The 18,075-nt window shown below is 51.0% G+C and overlaps 7 protein-coding genes across 7 annotated transcripts; 6 read left to right on the top strand and 1 right to left on the bottom strand.

The window, feature by feature from the left end:
- Positions 1-41: 41 nt before the first annotated feature.
- On the top strand, positions 42-998 carry DSM5745_02207 (uncharacterized protein; the record flags this gene model as incomplete). The annotated part of the gene is made up of 1 exon (XM_026744223.1): positions 42-998. One exon carries the CDS (start codon positions 42-44, stop codon positions 996-998), a length of 957 nt encoding a protein of 318 aa, XP_026607386.1.
- Positions 999-1,326: 328 nt separating this feature from the next.
- DSM5745_02206 (uncharacterized protein) lies at positions 1,327-2,256 on the top strand (the record flags this gene model as incomplete). The annotated part of the gene is made up of 1 exon (XM_026744222.1): positions 1,327-2,256. One exon carries the CDS (start codon positions 1,327-1,329, stop codon positions 2,254-2,256), a length of 930 nt encoding a protein of 309 aa, XP_026607385.1.
- Positions 2,257-2,442: 186 nt separating this feature from the next.
- On the bottom strand, positions 2,443-3,015 carry DSM5745_02205 (uncharacterized protein; the record flags this gene model as incomplete). Its single annotated transcript, XM_026744221.1, has 1 exon — positions 2,443-3,015. The coding sequence occupies one exon, from the start codon at positions 3,013-3,015 to the stop codon at positions 2,443-2,445; it is 573 nt and encodes a 190-aa protein (XP_026607384.1).
- Positions 3,016-4,811: 1,796 nt separating this feature from the next.
- Positions 4,812-6,100, top strand: DSM5745_02204 (Mn(2+) transporter ATX2; the record flags this gene model as incomplete). The annotated part of the gene is made up of 3 exons (XM_026744220.1): positions 4,812-4,861; positions 4,931-5,869; positions 5,923-6,100. The coding sequence occupies 3 exons, from the start codon at positions 4,812-4,814 to the stop codon at positions 6,098-6,100; spliced, it is 1,167 nt and encodes a 388-aa protein (XP_026607383.1).
- Positions 6,101-7,277: 1,177 nt separating this feature from the next.
- On the top strand, positions 7,278-11,874 carry DSM5745_02203 (uncharacterized protein; the record flags this gene model as incomplete). Its single annotated transcript, XM_026744219.1, has 7 exons — positions 7,278-7,616; positions 7,683-9,020; positions 9,070-9,225; positions 9,283-9,385; positions 9,696-9,868; positions 10,204-10,905; positions 10,966-11,874. 7 exons carry the CDS (start codon positions 7,278-7,280, stop codon positions 11,872-11,874), a joined length of 3,720 nt encoding a protein of 1,239 aa, XP_026607382.1.
- A 771-nt stretch (positions 11,875-12,645) lies between these two features.
- DSM5745_02202 (putative mitochondrial phosphate transporter Pic2) lies at positions 12,646-14,864 on the top strand (the record flags this gene model as incomplete). Its single annotated transcript, XM_026744218.1, has 5 exons — positions 12,646-12,736; positions 12,827-13,459; positions 13,514-13,637; positions 14,035-14,464; positions 14,529-14,864. The coding sequence occupies 5 exons, from the start codon at positions 12,646-12,648 to the stop codon at positions 14,862-14,864; spliced, it is 1,614 nt and encodes a 537-aa protein (XP_026607381.1).
- A 931-nt stretch (positions 14,865-15,795) lies between these two features.
- On the top strand, positions 15,796-17,917 carry DSM5745_02201 (high affinity methionine permease; the record flags this gene model as incomplete). Its single annotated transcript, XM_026744217.1, has 8 exons — positions 15,796-16,051; positions 16,111-16,350; positions 16,407-16,502; positions 16,551-16,626; positions 16,673-17,131; positions 17,183-17,319; positions 17,373-17,625; positions 17,686-17,917. The coding sequence occupies 8 exons, from the start codon at positions 15,796-15,798 to the stop codon at positions 17,915-17,917; spliced, it is 1,749 nt and encodes a 582-aa protein (XP_026607380.1).
- Between the last annotated feature and the right edge of the window lie 158 nt (positions 17,918-18,075).

Raw genomic sequence — 18,075 nt, 5'->3', positions numbered from 1 at the left:
TTGGATCCGACGTTCTATGAATGCTATACTATACAAAGATCATGTCGACTACCACCCACCGGATCACTCTGATCGGACTAGGCACCATTGGCATGTCCATGGCTGCTCTCCATCTCTCTCGTGACAATACCATAGTCGACGTATTTGACACACGCCCTGATTTTGAAGACTATCTTGTGAAGACGCTTCCGAGCTTCCTAGCTAGCCCTAACTCTGAGACCGGTTCACATCCAGGCGAAGTGGCTTCCCTGGTCTCGTCTGGCCGCCTTAACATCCACTCATCGCTAGCGACGGCATGTGCATCCGCCACCATAGTCCAGGAACAAGGTCCAGAGAATCTCGACTTCAAACGGTCGATCTGGAAAAGAGTCGAGTCTTTAGCACCAGCCTCAGCACATTTCTGGACAAGTACATCAGGCATAGCAGCGAGTGCGCAGCAGCAACAATTGCAAGACAAGACCCGTTTGCTTGTGGTGCATCCATTCAACCCCCCACATATCATGCCGTTGCTTGAGATTGTGCCAGCGCCCGAAACGTCCCCAGAGCGAGTGGAGTTTGCGCGCGAGTATTTCTCCATTCCCGGGTCTAGACATCGCCCCGTGGTCATTCGAAAGGAAATCCCAGGGTTCGTGGGGAATAGACTGGCCTTCGCGTTGCTTAGAGAAGCTTGTCATCTGGTGCAAGAAGACGTTGTGACGGCCAAAGACCTCGATACCATCCTCATGGCCAGCCTAGGGCCGAGATGGGCAGGAAATGGTGTTTTTGAGAGCTACCAGCAGGGTGGAGGTGAAGGTGGCATTGGAGCTTTTCTGGATAAGCTGGGTGGGACAATGCAAGAAGTATGGGATGGCTTGGGGCAAGTGAGCGTTGCAGAGGTGAAAGAGAAAGTGGTTCAGCAAACAGACGAAGCCTATGGGACTTCGATATCGGAAGAGACTCGTTGGAAGAAGGAAGAACGACTGCGTGAGTTTTTGAAGGTGCAGACACAAAGATATTGACTCGGATCAATCATCCTGCAACTTAGTGAATCATAGGACTTTGAAATGGCAGGAAATTCCACCACAATTGCTAAATACTCCATAAAAGAAGTTACACCGGTAATGCAAATTGATTATCCTTACCATGAGTTCAATCGACTTGCCGTTCGAATGAGTCTGCAGTTGGGATAAAGGACAATCATGTGACCCGACAAGCCATCTGCAGCGTCGAGTACTTAGCCCCTCTTCCTTCCTACCTACTTCCTACCAAAGCGCCCATCCCTTCACAGGTCTGTTTTAACTTCCTGAATTGCACCCAGCGCTCTATACAGACACTGCCGCTGGCACAATGTCTAAATGGGAACCAGTCTCTGTTCCCTACAAATCTGATACCCTCCCTCTTCCCCCATTACCAACGACGGAAGAGATCCTCAACTGCCCCAACGTTCTCTGGGATAGATCCTCAAAAGTCGTCGCCATAAACGATGAGATCGTGGTCAAATTCGGTGGGACTAAGACCTGGGAAGGCCAAGCACTGATCTACCTTGAGCGTCACGTTCCCGAAGTCTCAGCACCCCGACTCTATGCAATGTACAAAGAATGGGACGAGGAGTATCATTGCGATCAAGTCTTTATGATCATGCAGCGCGCTCCCGGAGTTCAGCTTGACACAATTTGGGACTCGTTGACGGAGTCCGAGAAAGACGACATCGTCTCCAAACTCAAGCAGAACTTCGATATTATGCGAGAGGTCCAGTGCCCATTCAGTTCTGAGGCTGGGGACTTCTTTGGTTCACTAGATGGGGGAGCTCCGCCTCACTACCTATTCTTCAGCCAAAAGGGAGACAAAATCCTCTTGGGACCATATCACGGTGAAGAGGCGTTTATTAAGGGGCTCGTGGATAACTTTCGAGCGTTCACTAAGCGCAATAGAAGGCCGGACTACAAGGTTCGCTATTACGAGAAGTACTTGGCTCAGGTACTGAAAGGTCACCGGCCAAGGTTGACACATGGAGATGTTCAGCGGAAGAACATCATGGTCAACGAGATTCCGAGCAGAAAGAACGACAAAGGAGAGCGGTCATTCGATGTTGTGCTTGTTGACTGGGTGAATTCTGGTTGGTTTCCGGAGTACTGGGACTTCTTTTGTGCTTCGGCGCCGTTGATCTTTGAGTACTGGGAAGAAGACTGGTGTTGGCGGGTTCAGGAATTTCTTCAAGTTTTTCCTGCTGAGCTTGGTATAATGCGTATGCTTGATAAAGATCTTGGTGGACTGTAAAATAGGATCACAATTATTGTCCCTGTTTGAAGCTCGTCACGTTGAGTTCCAAGTATGCCTAAGAAAAGCAAATAAATCCGCAATCAAATACTATATCTCGCGCGATTGACAGTCTGAGAACCCCCCTACCGAACGCCTTGTAGCTAATCAACTCCTCCGTAAAGCACCAAGACTCAGAACCTTATGTTAACCCGAGCGTAGAATGCCTGCATTTCGTAGCGCTGGGACTGCATACTGATGCGTCCACTCGTTGCATTTGAAAATGGGTCGTCGGGGCTCTCCAGGCTTGTAAGGATCCCCGTTCTGCTTCGTCCAGATCATCTCAGTCTCTTCAGTAGGGTCCTCCTTCTTCTGCCAGAAGTTCAACCCCTGTTGTTTGGTTGGTCTCGGCAGAGCTCTCAAGACAGAGTCAATTCTCCCTGAATGGTAATCGTCCTTACGGACCCATCCGACAAACGGCATGGCGTGAAAATGCCTTGAGCTCAAGGGATCATAGCCGTCTTTCGCTTCGTATCTCATACCGCCGGCTGCAATAACGTCGCCTGTGACGTGGAAAAGTGTTCCAGTGCGTTCACGGTCATTGGTTGTGACGAATATACCTTCGTGGTATCGCTTGGGCGGGTCAAGAGGGTCAAAGGCGACGGAGTCGATTTGTGGTATGAAGACCCGGTAATGAGTTTCTTGCTGACGATTGCCCGACTGCGAGCGTGACGAGCTCTGGCTAGAGGTTGGAGACTTTGAGGATTTCTGGTTGAACATTCTTGACTTCGAGAAGGCAGATGCAAAGGATTGTCAACGAAATGTGACTGCTTTATATTGAGGGTATGATGTTGTCTCTTTCTAATGAGAGTTTCAACGGGCTGAGGGGATGAACTACAGACACTGGCTATCTTCGTCGGCCTTCTTATAACACAGCGTCAGTATCTCTGCTATAGATAGATCATTGAGTTGCCGCTGAGATGGTATGCTTGCGGACTTCATTGGCGCAGCGTGCTACGTAGATATGTCGGCGGCTGGCGAAGAGAAACACAAGCCCCTGTGTCAACAGATATCTGCATTCTTGAAATGGGCGATTCGCTGTTATGACTGATTGGTGACAGTGTACGTTCCCCTTGCATACTAGGGGCAGCTTGATTGGCTTGCTCACTTTCACGACATTAAGGAGGCACATCAGCAGCATAAGATAGTATTGTTCTTGCTTTGTGTTAGGGCGATTCGCTTTCTCGAGTAATTGATCTGTGTTGGTTGCCCAGATGTCGTTGAGCGGTGCCGCCGAGAGAGATGTTTGGGATTTATTCCAACCGTATTGACAAGTTAACAGAGCAAGTATGAATCATGGCCATGTCCAGAACTGGGTTCTTGATTGTGCCTTACCTCAGGGCAAGATCACCATTGCCAGGTTCCCTGCGGCACGGCTCGAATAGTAGGCGCTGTGGCTGATATATAGCGCCCCTCGCCCAGCATGAACGACCTCTTAATGATAGGTAATAGGAGCGTGACCCAAAGTCCTGGAAATGACATTCTGGATAGTATGGGCCTTTGACAGAAGGCGCTAGGTAGCACGTAAGCGCCGAATGGTTGATATAGGACAACATACTGACAGGGATATATCGATTGATTCGCTGAGGGGGCGAGGTGAGAAAGTCATGCTAAGCTCGCAAGTCATGGTATAATTTGTGTGATATTCATGGTGTAGGATTCACTGGCCTCGAATTGATAGTCGTTGATTTCAGCCCAAGCATTCGTTTCTCGAATCGAAATGGAAGATATAGATGTGACTGACCATAGCTGTGTCATAGAGGTCATCGAGTCCCGCATACTCAACTCACTTATGTGTGCGTGCGCATAATGTCTCAAGGACAGGAGCAATGCGTTTTCTAGCTCTCTTACGGCAATGAGACGGCATGGCAAAAGAGCTACGGAACGGCATGTTATGGATGTGCACAAGCTGCACAAGCCAGCCAGCTGCAAATCAGGCCGCGAGATTAGTTATGCCTTGCCCTGCAAGAGAATTTAATGTAAACATTGAACTAAGGTGAGGTGACTCGAGAAAGTCGTTAGACAGCCTTGAGAGTCGGAAATGAAGGAGAACATTGTTAAAGCGGCGGCAACCCGGGGTAGGGCCGAGGTGACAGTGCTATTAATATCGAATCGGCCAAAAGCAAAAACGACGTGCATTGCGGAACCATCGACCGGGAAATCTCTGTCCTACGAAACAGTCCTTCTTAGTACCACTACCAGGGAAAAGACCGCGTTCTTCAATTGCGCTGGTAGACTGCTTGCGATCCACGGACCATCATTGCGCGTACCCTGCAGGCGGCCCTTTTCCCGCTGCGGATCCCGTTCGCCCACGCCACGTTTCCGGCTTTGTCAGTCCTAAGGCGAGTCCAGCTTGTTCCTGGCTCCGTCTACCTGGGATACCTAGACCACACTCATTGCGCTGCTTGACTCTTATACTGGTCAAGTAGACTAAACCCTCGGTACAGACATTCGCGATTAGCACCATGTCCGGGGTGTTCTAAAGAGAAAACAAGTTTCGGGACGAACGGCCGACCATGGAGGGACTTTTCACACTGCTCACGTTGAGCACTGTGATGGCGATTACGTGAGTTCGAACGTGTCACGGTCCTCCTGGCAGGCACCGGCTAACAGCTGTTTCTTCGGTCTCCGATAGGTCCTTCGTCGTGGGATCATTGCCGTTAGCATTCAAGCTGTCGCCTTCGCAATTGCGGCTGATATCCTCCCTTGGCATGGGAGTTTTGGTTGGAACATCTCTTATTGTCATTATACCTGAAGGAGTCGAGACTCTGTACGATGCCGTTCCCGTTGAGCACAAAAGCCTCAGTGGTCGCTCAGTGGCCCTTCCGCTCGCGCATGAACGATCAGCCATTCCTACCGTCGCAACGACATTTAATACCGTAAATGGAGAGCCAGAGCAATGGGATGAATCTCTAGGACATTCCGTTACCGATACTCCTGCCATCCACGTTGCGCGGGATTCGCATAGCGAGGAAGCGAAGGACACTTCAAATGCCGAGTCCGAGCACGACCATAGCGGGGAGAGCTCTCCTCATGCCTGGATTGGCATTGCGCTCATCAGCGGTTTTATTCTCATGTACCTCATCGACAAAATTCCCGAATTTGCATCTCCGGCCAAATCTCAAAGGCCTCCTTATCACATTTCATTGGACAACTTGGGCTCGGGGCTTCGCCGAAATTCGTCGCCTTCGCGGGATGGGGGATTATTGAATGCAGCGAATAGCCAGCGAAGCAGCCATAGCTTTGCGACGACTACTGGTCTAGTCATTCACGCAGCGGCTGATGGAATTGCTCTCGGGGCATCTACCTCCGATACCGGACTCAGTTTCATTATATTCCTGGCCATTATGGTTCACAAAGCGCCCGCATCATTCGGGCTTACATCTATCCTCCTAAGACAAGGCTTGTCGAGCCGTGCTGCCAGGACTCATTTGTTCGTCTTCAGTCTGGCTGCCCCTGTGGGCGCCCTGGCGACATTCTTGTTTGTGCATCTATTGGGGTCGGGAACGACGGACGAGGCAAGTGCACGTTGGCGTACAGGGGTTCTTCTATTGTTTTCCGCTGGTACATTCTTGTAAGTCACCAACTTTTTGCTGGGATTCTCGGTAGCTGACATAGCCCCTATAGATACGTCGCCATGCACACTATGCAGGAGAACAACTCGGTATCTTCTCGGGACTTGCCAACCAACGGTTATGAAGCCCGAGAAATTGCGGCAAAGCCCGAAAGGTCTACCAGGGATCTGGTTGCTTCTGTCGTTGGCATGATATTGCCGCTATTTCTGCAGATCGGACACGCTCACTGATCTTCCCAACAGTTATATCTTGGTCTGTCTTCGCATTGTCTCGACCTCATAGATTGGAGTAGCCTGGGGCATTTCATATGATTGTATTTGTCTGACAACTAGAATTTTCCTTTTGCGGGTTGTTAATCTCATTCTTCGGATGTGTAAGAATAAGAGAAGCGTCGAGGCGATGGCGCTGTTCTGTATCCACTACTGTGTAATTTGATGGCTCTAATAATTATGTGGATACGTTGCACAGAGTAAGCTTATCCCAACACTTAATACATATGATAATGATAAAGCGTTTGTCCCAAGACCAGGGTAGTGATGAAATCATGTGGTAACCATACCGCAGATGGAGTAGATCAAGGCAGCTCCAGGTCAGTTGGGGTGGAAGCGGATGCCAAGCCCTGGAATCTGGACAGTGACGAACAAGCTTCCAAGTCCCGTATAGAAGCAAGGCTTTGGTTGAAAGTGGGAGTATGAGAACGTATCTACATAGTGACCGGTCTCATGGCTAATGCAGTGTAGAAATAGCCTTGGAATCAGGACTGCTAAAGTAAGGCGTCTCGACCCAGTAGATCGGCAGCCTCGACTAATCACAGGGGCCATTTGCAAGGCCCACCATGCTGGAGCCGGCCAGCACCTGACTTAGGACTGGGACGTTGCTTGATCGAGACTCTTTGAAATCAAGCCTGCGTTTCCGCTGCGTCGACTCCCTCGTGGGCTTCACTGCACCTTCCAATATTCCTTCTTCCTTCCTGCTTGTCTGTCTTCCTTGTTCTAGTCAGCTTCCTACTGTTATTTCTGTGTCTATTCACCACCCTATCTTTCTCCCCTTCACCCAGCCTGCGGTCTTTCCTGCCCCCTATTATTCTCCGACTGCCGCTCCCGCCCAGCTGAACCTTCCGCCAGCAGTGTTTCTCACCACCACCAACCAACTGCCGCCGTCTCTCTACTCCCGATTTTCTCTCTCGCCAGCGCTACAAACTCTCGCTACTACTATATTTGATTATTACACGTTCGTTAACTCTAAAATCCATGAGCCATACCAAACTCCGAGGGAGCTGGATATTACGACATTCACCGTGAAGCTTGCGGGAACCAGTCTGGTGGATGCCTTTGGATTTGTCATTTCTCAGTCGCGCAATCTTCTATGGACTTCCGGCGGGCAGCAAATCCCCCTGTGATAAGCGGGATGGACTCACATTCGAAGACGATACCGCCATCCGATAAGCCTTGCACCTCTATCCCCCCTAACCTTCTCCCATCGGCGCCAGCGTCTCCTCCGACCCCGGCTCCTAGCCCTACTCCGCACCAACGAGTACCCTCCTGGCGATCGTCTGAACAAGATGAGGATCCGCTGCTGTTTAACACCAAGTACTTCGAGTCGCTGTCTGGTCCTCGGAAACAACAATATTTGGAGGCTATTCTTAGTCTATGCAGCAGCCAGCAGCTTAGCTTTGTCTCAAGCTACGTCGCTCCGCGTCTGCGGAAAGATCCGTTTCTAGTCTTTCCAACTGAGATTTCTTTAAGGGTGAGTTGGGCCCCTGTCGAGCATCTTCGGACCCGGCAAAAACTGATCTTGTATTCTTCTAACTAGGTGCTCTCTTTTGTCGACGACCCGAAAACCCTCGCGCGAGCGTCACAAGTGTCAAGCCGATGGCATGAGCTGTTGAATGACGACATCACATGGAAGAATCTCTGCGAGCGACATGCGTTTACTCATCGGCGACCGGCAGAAGATAATCAAGATCTCATTGAGCCCATTCACAACCATCGTACGAACTCCTTAAGCGGACTGCAAAGGAGACCAAATAGCGCTACCATCCAGTCTCGCGATGGCTTTGCGGACTTCCACCGGTCATTATCTGGAGATTGGAGCGCCTCCTCAGCCGTACAAGCAAGGAGGCTTCGGGTTCGGCCACTTTCTTATAAGTATCACTTCAAGCAAAAGTATATGATCGAATCGGCGTGGAGTAAGGGCGGCAGATGCACCCAGCGACACATCTCGCCTGACCAGGGCGTAGTAACGAGTCTACATCTTACCCCGAAGTACATCGTGGCTTCGCTGGATAATGCTAAGATTCATGTATACGACACCAATGGAGAGAACCAGAAAACACTCGAAGGGCATGTGATGGGCGTTTGGGCTATGGTTCCCTGGGATGACATTTTGGTCAGCGGCGGTTGTGACCGGGAGGTGAGGGTGTGGAACATGGCTACTGGCGAGTCGATATACCTGCTCCGCGGCCACACGTCGACCGTACGTTGCCTGAAAATGTCAGATAAGAACACGGCCATTTCCGGCTCGAGGGACACCACGCTACGTATATGGGATTTGAGGACAGGCACTTGCCGCTCGGTTCTGGTCGGCCACCAGGCTAGTGTCAGGTGTCTTGCGGTCCACGGGGATATCGTCGTTTCCGGTAGCTATGATACCACTGCACGCGTTTGGAGCATTTCGGAAGGGCGTTTTCTGCGAGCACTGTCGGGTCATTTCAGTCAGATCTATGCGATTGCCTTTGACGGCCGCCGCATCGCTACTGGCAGCCTCGACACTAGCGTTCGGGTCTGGGATCCAAATACTGGCCAGTGTCATGCTATCCTACAGGGCCATACATCATTGGTTGGACAGTTGCAAATGAGCGGTGATACTCTGGTTACTGGCGGCTCCGATGGGTCTGTCCGCGTGTGGTCTTTGACTAGAATGGCTCCTATTCATCGATTGGCGGCCCATGACAACAGCGTGACCAGTCTCCAGTTTGACAATAACCGGATTGTTAGTGGCGGTAGCGACGGTCGCGTCAAGGTTTGGTGTCTGCGGACTGGGCAGCTCCTTCGTGAGCTGTCGACTCCCTCAGACACGGTTTGGCGGGTCACGTTCGAGGAGGAAAAGGCGGTCATCATGTCAAGCAGATCGGGCCGCACTGTTATGGAGGTGAGTTAGATCCGCTGTGAGGCTTTGACGTCTCTAACAGGTGTATTAGGTCTGGAGCTTTTCTCCGCCCCTAGAAGACAAGGAGTTCGACGCGGCAACGATTGGCGTTTCGTCGAGCATATCCGAACCAACACCGGCACGCAGTAATCGCTCACTACGACCCCTCGTACTTTCAGATCCTCCACATAGAAGTGATGGTGACCAGGTAATGGTGGATGTACCGCCATGAACCGTGGACTGCCATAATATTACGACCATCTAGCTTCTTCTTAATTTGCACCTTCAGCGTTGTTGCCTCGATTTGTTGCTTCTACGAGATTCCCACCTCGCACCACCCGCGGGTCAGGATTGGTCTATATTCACTGGTTAGCATTTGCATTCTGGGTGTTTAGGTTCATGCTGTTTTATCTATGGACTACGTGGAGTTAGATAGGAACGGCTATCATACTGGGTCGATACCAGCTGGATTCTGATGCGAAACTTTGTATTTCTTACTTAGTCCATGTCCGCGCCTCAGGAGGTGCTCATACCCATAACAAGAAAGTCTATGCATTCCACCTTTCACGCGTAGCAGTAGATCCTATGCAATAACATCCGGTAATATCTAGACGTGGATCTAACATAGATTATCGTGAAAATTGGGGGCGATCCCATTCGTCAGCTGATTGCCCACAGCCTTTAGCGTTCTCCGCTCGATCTTCGCTTTGACCATGAACAAGACTCTCGAAGGTGCACAAGACACCAGATTCGAATTGGACAACTACAATCTGCGGAATACGGGCTTGATTGCGAAGTTGGCCACGCCCGTCTCCTCAAAAGCGTTCTTGGAGGCGGGTCTCTTTAGTACTGTACCGAGGCAGATTCACGATGTCCTGTTGCCGATTACTAGTGAGATCTTGTACTGAACACTTGGTCGCGGAAACCTCGGAGACGGTCAGGTTGTTTTAACAGAGACACATCGCCTTGGGTACGGAGTGCAACATAAAACTCCGATTCGCCACTACCTAGAAAGACAACATGGTCTATGCTGGCCGCAGCCGGGGTTGTCATTTGTGTCGCAAGAGGAAAATCAAGGTAGGACAAGATCTGGTCTTCTGTGCATGTTTATTTTCCGAATGGATGCACTGGAACTTGAACATCCTGAAATCTGATCGGAAACCAAGAAGCTAAAACATTATAAAAGTGCGACGAAGCCCTTCCAGAATGCGGCAACTGTCGCGTGTACGGCCGGCCCTGTCCGGGCTACAGGCTCGAGTCGATCTTTAGGAATGAGACATCCAAGGTCGAGCAGCTTGTCAAGAGGTCAGGGAGCTTGGTACCTTCAAGTTCTGGCAGTCAGAGAGGGCGTCGATTCGGACGAGATGCTAGTACCGGCCCCTCATTAACGGTCTATCAGGTAGCAGACTCGACGTGGGGAGAGCGAGCTCTCTGTTACTTCTTTGACCAGTATACATCCGGTGACGATCCGGATGAGGCTATGAGCTACTTGTCGTTTCTGCCGTCTTTCTATACAGCTTGCCGAGAGAATGGGATCGACAACGCCACGCCTGCTTCTACTTGTCTGCGTCTTGCTGTTGATGCGACGGCTCTCATGACGCTGAGCAACCATGTTAATGCTCCGCCGCTTGTGCTGCGTGCTAGAGAGTATTATGGAAGAGCGCTGAGGGGATTACAGCAGGCACTGACTACGAAGACGCAGGCTGTCAAGGATGAAACCTTTGCGACTATGGTTCTGCTTGCACTATTTGAGGATATCACGGGCGAGCGGAACGGGCTTGCTAGTTCTCATGCGGCGGGGTTTGAGCTTTTAATGAAGCTCCGAGGAGAGGATCAGTTAGGGCATGCGCGAGGGAGGGATCTGTTTCACTTTGCATATACGCATACGGTACCTTCTCCTTCCAGTCCGCCTCGGTCCATCGGCAAAGCTAATAAGTGAGATATGCAGCACGTCGAATTGCTCGCCCTCCGAGGAAGACCACATTACAACACAGACTGGATAGTTGAGCGCTTGAGCGGCGCCGATCCAATCGCGCGGCTGATCCTCATCGCCTCCAAGATAAGCCAGCTGTTCCTCGCCACATCATCCCTCCAGGCTTCAGCGGTAGCGGCAGCTTCAGCTTCAGTGCCGGACTCTACCACAAACACGGGCACCGGCGCAACCCCAGACAGCATCTCCCAACTCAGCCTTCTCCTCCTAACAGGCCGCCAGATCGACCTCGAACTCACCTCCTGGAGCCAAGATCTCCCCGAACGCTGGCTCCCACTCGTCATCTACCCCGACAAATCCTCCAAGTTCAACACCCTCACCGACGACTACGAACCTCTAATCACCTACCACCACCTCTCTATAGCCTCCGTCTGGACCTACTACCGCGCTGTCCGCATAGTCTCGCACCTCATCATGCTCGAGCTGCGTCGAGCCCTTGCCGCCGCAGCAGGTACCAGCGCCTCCATTGACGACAGTGCCATGCCAACAGCAGCCCAAGCCACACCCGCAATTATTCAGAAGCAAATCCTTGACATCTGCCGCAGCATCCCCTTCTGTCTGGGCGACGTCGATATCAAGGGGAACCGAACCACGTCACCCTCCGCGGGGTCCGAAAGAGACAGCAAGCCGCAGCCCCGCGCTCGCGCGTTCTCGGTGTACAGCATGATCTGGCCGCTCTGGTACATTCTGTCCTGTGGCCTTGCGACGCCGGCTCAGGAGGACCATATTCGGAATTGCCTTGCGAGGATTGGGTCCGTGCTGGGGATTAAGCTTGCGCTTGTGCTGGCGCAGGATGCGGAAAGCCAGCGGCGGCCGCCGATTAGTCTAGAGGGTTTGATGCTTGGAGGGCCGGTCCCTGGCTACTGACACCGGGACTGGAAGGTACAGCTTTGAGAAACTGGCGGTTTGAGCGGTCATTGTTGATGTTGGCGTTTCAAGGTTGTATGTATGGATATATTTATCCCATTCGCTGTGGGTCGGCGTGTACACGAATTTCGAGTTGTCAAATGTACAGTCATAGTATATTTTTCACATTCCCATCACTCATATTCTTTAATCAATCCAGTCTAGCTATACTGGCATTCGCACAGCACACTCTCTACGTCTCCGATATCTCTATGCAAAGCCGGAGGATCCGCGGACGGATCCTCCGTTGACTATGTATAGGCACCTATGACGTCACTCCCGTCCTTGAACAACACAGCCGAGTAAAAACAACAAAAAGCAGTGGACAGATCCACCATTGGCAACATCTTAGCTTCAGATCGGAAATCGGCACCGTCTCTTGACGGGGTGGTTGCTCAGCAGGGAAAATAAGCCACACGATAAGAAGTTATGAACGCATCCATGCATGCAGCCCCGGATGGCTCGGCCAGACCAGACCCAGCGCCAACCAGGCACGTAGGACATACTGCATCGGGCGCGGACGCTGGCACTGACGACATACCTTATCCACTGGATTCTCCGGCTTATATAGCCTGGGTTTCTTGGGTTGTTGCGGTTGCATTGATACCTATACCTAAGTTTCGGCAGGCGTTGGTGTGTTAACCTACCTTCATTACTATCTCATTCTTTAAGCTTTGTTGCTATTGTACTCTGTAAACCCTTGTGCAAGTTCAATTCGATAAATATCTACAAATGGCAGCGCAGGAGAGACAGTACCCGATGGGGAAGATTGAGCCCAATACGCTCAAGTACTTCGGTGCTTGTACGATGGGAGGAATCATTGGTATGGATGCAACACCTGACTCCATACTTATGATGAACTGACCATGGATGTTTTGGTGACATGAAGCGTGCGGCCCAACACACACCTCAGTAACGCCTCTCGACCTCGTGAAATGTCGTCGACAAGTCGACCCAAAAATCTATACATCCAACATCTCCGCATGGCGCTCGATTATCTCCAAGGAAGGTGTCCGTGGGATATTTTTCGGTTGGTCGCCCACTTTCGTCGGATACTCGTTCCAAGGGGCCGGGAAATACGGATTCTACGAATACTTCAAGTACCTGTACGGCGAGCGCATGTTCCCCAACACAAACCGCACAGTTATGCATTTGGCCGCAAGTGCTTCGGCCGAATTCTTTGCCGATATTGCACTCTGTCCATTCGAAGCGATCAAGGTGCGCATGCAGACAACACTGCCACCGTATGCGCATAGCCTGCGCGAGGGCTGGAGTAAGATTGTTGCGCAAGAGGGCATGGCCGGTTTCTATAAGGGATTATACCCTCTGTGGGCGAGACAGATCCCGTATACGATGACGAAGTTTGCGACGTTCGAGGAGACAGTCAGCATGATCTATAAGACGTTGGGAGGCCCCAAAGAGAGCTACAACAGCCTCCAGCAGACAGGAATCAGCTTTGCGGGAGGATATATTGCGGGAATCTTCTGTGCCATTGTCAGCCACCCTGCTGATGTCTTGGTGTCTAAGCTGAATGCCGATCGAAAGGGTATGTTTCATTTCCAGTTGGCAATGCGGTGGATCTGTACTGATTTTGAAATAGCGGGTGAATCGGCGATGAAGGCTGTCTCTCGAATTTATGGCAACATTGGGTTTCCAGGGCTGTGGAATGGTCTCCCCGTGCGAATTCTGATGCTCGGAACATTGACTGGCTTCCAGTGGTTGATGTAAGTTGTCATGATTCCGTACTTGCGATCGTGATGCTAATGAAGACAGTTATGACTCGTTCAAGGTGTTCCTCGGCCTTCCAACGACAGGCCACTAATATCATTGATGCATAGATAGACCATAGTAATGAACTTTGATGATCAAAATTTTGATTTGAATTCCGAGTCTGCGTAGTTCACTCTGTAAATTGGAAGATCCGGGGAGATTGTCTGGGGAGATTTCGCTTTCCGGCTTCGTAAAGGATGGAGAAGATGGAGTTGACCGCCTTCACTCTTGGCGATCCGGACCTACCAAGCTCAGCTGCTCAGGAACTTCCTTGCTTCTAGACCCTCAGCCTCGATTTCTGACCAATTCCATTTGATTGATGAAAGAATAAACATACAAAATACTTTACAGAACCCCAATCCTAGCTACTCAGTTCGATTCCGCCGACTGCGACCCAGACAACATGGAATCAAGAACACCGTCCCAGCCAACCACGAACCCGCCTAGCATCGAGATTGCCTACAAACGCAAATGCATCGCGCTCAAGAAACGCCTCGCTGAGATCGAAGCTGAGAATGATATGCTGCGCAACCGAAACAATCGCGGCTGGAAATACATTCAAAAGATGCGCCTGGAGTCATGTATCCTCCTCGAGCGCTTAGCCAGCGTAACGGGAATGGTCGAGGAAGCTGAAGCTGGTGTGAATCCCGAACTGCGCGCGCGCGCCGCCGCTTTTGTGACCAATGCCGCTGCCTTGAACGGCGCGGCTGCGAGGAATGGATCAGGGCCTGGATACTACGACGATGAGACGGAGGGAAGCTCAGACGAACAACCACCTACAGTGAGTTTCGCGCAAGAAGATTGATAGCTATTCCTTTGGCTGATTGCCTACTTTTCTAATGCAGCCGCAAGAACGTCCGCTCCGAGTAAAACGATCCCGCAAGTCGAACTTCAACCTCGACGATGAAGATTTGGCTGCCGGTATCACTCCTGAGGCCTCCGGCCCGGGGTCGTCGTCGGCCTGGCCACGCCTCGCTCCGGCGCCATCACAAGAGGAGATGACATCTTCATTCCGGATTCAACAGGGTAATGGGTCCGGACAGGAAAAAGATACTCCCCTACCGAGCGATCGAGAGGGTGAAAACAGATATGTTTCGGGAGAGCGAGCAATAGATCCTTCGGCGGAGAATTCCGCGACACCGATGGATTTGGATGCAAAGGTGCTAAAGGAGGAAAGCTAATGGATATTCTCTGATATGTCCTTTTCGACGATTGCGTTTCTTCTTCGCGGGTTTGGACGGGGTTCTTCACGGGTGCATTTCTCTCTCTCAAATCTAGGGTTATTTCAAAAGACGTATTTAATGCATGGGTGCTTATGGGGGAGTATGATTTTTATAGATTAACACGGTTTACCAGCGTCTTTTGCAGAGATCGATAAATCGAATAAGCCAAGGTTTCACGCGGGGCGCGAGAGGGCACATTGACCATGAGCTTCACTTCATCAAATTTCGACAATGACAACCTCATCTTAGTGCTGCATTACGCCACCGAACACGGGGCTGGTACTTTTCTTCAATGCTGCCCATTTGCAGACATCCTTCATGTTCTCCACACCTATATTATGCTAATCTGTCGGATGGAATAGGCTCAGATGGCGAGCCGCGACCAGCTATTAGCTAGATCGCGTCCCTGGCCCTCGTGGGAGCTGCTTTAATATCGGACATCCGATGCCCTCACACCATCACATGTCCAAGACAAATCATTGCCACTGAGATTGGGCGTCCGGGTTGTGGTTGGTTTCACTCAGGGACTGGGATGGTGATACTCTAGGTATAGTGCCTTTTGTACGCCATCCCATGCTGCTGTTGTGCAATTTCCCCTCCCCACGAACCCTCGAGTATAAACGAACCGCTGCCACCCAAGAAAAACCAGCAGAGACAAGAAACTTGGCGAATGTAACATTGCTTTCACAGCGGGAGACATGTTATCTCCTGCGTCTCGCGTTTGCTGGTGGCACCGCCAGCTGCGACGGACTCGATTACGCCATAACGTACGACGATGAGAACCCAGGCGATGTGGGTTGGGGAATGGATATAAGGAGAAGCCCCCGGCGAATTTCCTGCGTGCTACACAACGCCCGCAGAACAAATATTGATCGTCGGCTCTTCCAAGATGGGCTTCTTCGACTTCAGATCCAAGGCGGCTGACACACAAGTCACCCAACATGATGCGCCTTCTGAAGATACCATTGTTGCAGGCGATCTGCACTACACTGGAGATGCAGGCGGCAATACCTCCCTTCCGACATACCAGGAGGCTTCGGGCGCGCCGGTTGAGGTTGTCTCGCCGCTTGGCTACGAGGCAGGGTTCATCACGTTGATCTTCATGAACGTTAGCAAGATGGTTGGGACCGGAATCTTCTCTACCCGTGAGTGACTCCTCTATAACCAGAAAGAAGATTGCAAATAACATTGAATTGTACTCTAGCTTCGTCTGTTTTCGAAGGAACCGGTTCTATCGGCCTGGGTCTATTCTATTGGGTGATAGGGTTTGCTGTCGCTGCAAGCATGCTCTCCGTCTACCTCGAATTCGCATCGTATTTCCCTAGTCGATCTGGATCAGAGGCAGTCTATCTGGAGCAGGCGTATCCTCGCCCTAGGTACTTTTTTCCTACCGTCTTCGCGGTGCAGACAGTGGTATTTTCATTTAGCAGTAGCAATGCTATTGGTACGTCAACTTCAATATGCAAGCAAGCCTGCATGCGCTAATGTGAATGACGTTAGTCCTGGCCAATTATCTCTTCAGACTGGCGCAGTCAGAACCTACAGCATGGCAATCCAAGGGTGTCGCTCTTGCGTCGTATACAGTGGCAACTTTAGGTTGGTTTGTAGGGCTACCGTGATAAGCTGATATGCTGACTACTATAGCTGTCTCCTTCAACACGAAGTGGTCTCTTCAACTCTCCAACGCCATCGGCTGGGTCAAACTTGTTACTTTGCTATTGTGAGTAATGTGCTCAACATACGAATTTGTCTTCTAACGTGTCCAGCATCGCAATTACCGGGCTAGTCGTCCTCGGCGGCAACGTTTCGTCTATACCAGACCCCAAGGCTCATTTCCGAAACGCTTTCGAGGGAACTTCAGATGCTACGGTGTATGGAGCTACTAACTCACTCATCAACGTGATGTTTTCCTACCAGGGATACGAGAATGCCTTTAACTTAGTCAACGAGGTTAAGAACCCTGTCAAGACGCTCAAATGGAGCGCCCCTGCTTCGCTCATCACCATCGGTATCCTTTACATGCTTGCGAACATCGCTTACGTTTCTGCTGCGAGTAAGGAGGAAATTGCTGCTTCGGAAATCAACGTCGCTAGTCTCTTTTTCGAGAAGGTATTCGGAGGCGGCGGTGCGTCTCGCGCCTTGAATTTCTTGATCTGCGTCAGCGCGTTTGGTAACCTGCTCGTTGTGCTCATTGGCCAATCCAGAATGCTGCGTGAGTGTGGCAGGTATGTTTACTCCATCCTACTCATGGGTAAGCCGACTAAGTGAACGTACAGACAAGGTGTCCTCCCGTTTACCAAATTCTGGACTTCCACGCGTCCCTTTGGAACTCCGCTGGGGCCGTACTGGCTAAAGTGGAGTCTGACTGCTATTATGATTCTGGCTCCTCCAGCGGGTGATGCGTTTAATTTCGGTATGTGTGGTAGACCCCAGCGAGCTCGCTTGCCTTAACTAAGACTCCGGCAGTGGTCGACTTGGGAGTATACCCCCAAAGCATGTTCAACTTCTTCCTTGCAATTGGTCTCTTGTTCACCCGACGACACCGAAAGCGTCTCAACATCCCCAGAACCGAATGGCACGCTTGGGACGTTGTCGTCTATTTTGCCATTCTAGCCAACCTCTACTTGCTCGTTGCTCCCTGGTACCCACCAGCAACAGGCGCAACCGGAGGCGACGTGAGTTTCTGGTATGGAACATACGTGGTCGTTGGGATCTCTCTGTACGTGCTTCTATTTTCTAAACGTTAATTACCAGGGTTAGGGCTAACTTAACTGGATAGCATTGGCCTTTGCGGCGTCTACTACTATGTCTACATGAAGGTCCTACCCCGTTTTGGAGGCTATCAGTTCCGCCAAACAATTCTTACGGGGCCATCAGGCGAGACATCACATAAGATGGTCAAGGTACCTAACGCCGAGCTTGCCAAGTGGGACGAGGATCATGATGCTGCGGGTAGGCTCCGCCGGCGGGCAAACGCCCATCAGAAGTCTGAACAGCCTGTAGAGGCTTAGCCCTTCTGCTGCTGTATTGGAATGTAGAATTAGCTTGGTCCCTTGGAAGGTGAGATAGATATATTCGGGGTGTTAGCACATAAGATCACTTGTTCATGACCCTTGGATTGGCTGGAAGGTATACTTCCGATAGCTCCGTTAACCCCGGACTACAACTA

The sequence above is a fragment of the Aspergillus mulundensis genome (assembly GCF_003369625.1).
Source record: "Aspergillus mulundensis strain DSM 5745 chromosome Unknown scaffold_1, whole genome shotgun sequence".
Taxonomy (NCBI): domain Eukaryota; kingdom Fungi; phylum Ascomycota; class Eurotiomycetes; order Eurotiales; family Aspergillaceae; genus Aspergillus; species Aspergillus mulundensis.
The sequence above is the reverse complement of the archived record's forward strand: the minus strand, read 5'-3'. Positions and strand labels throughout refer to the sequence as shown.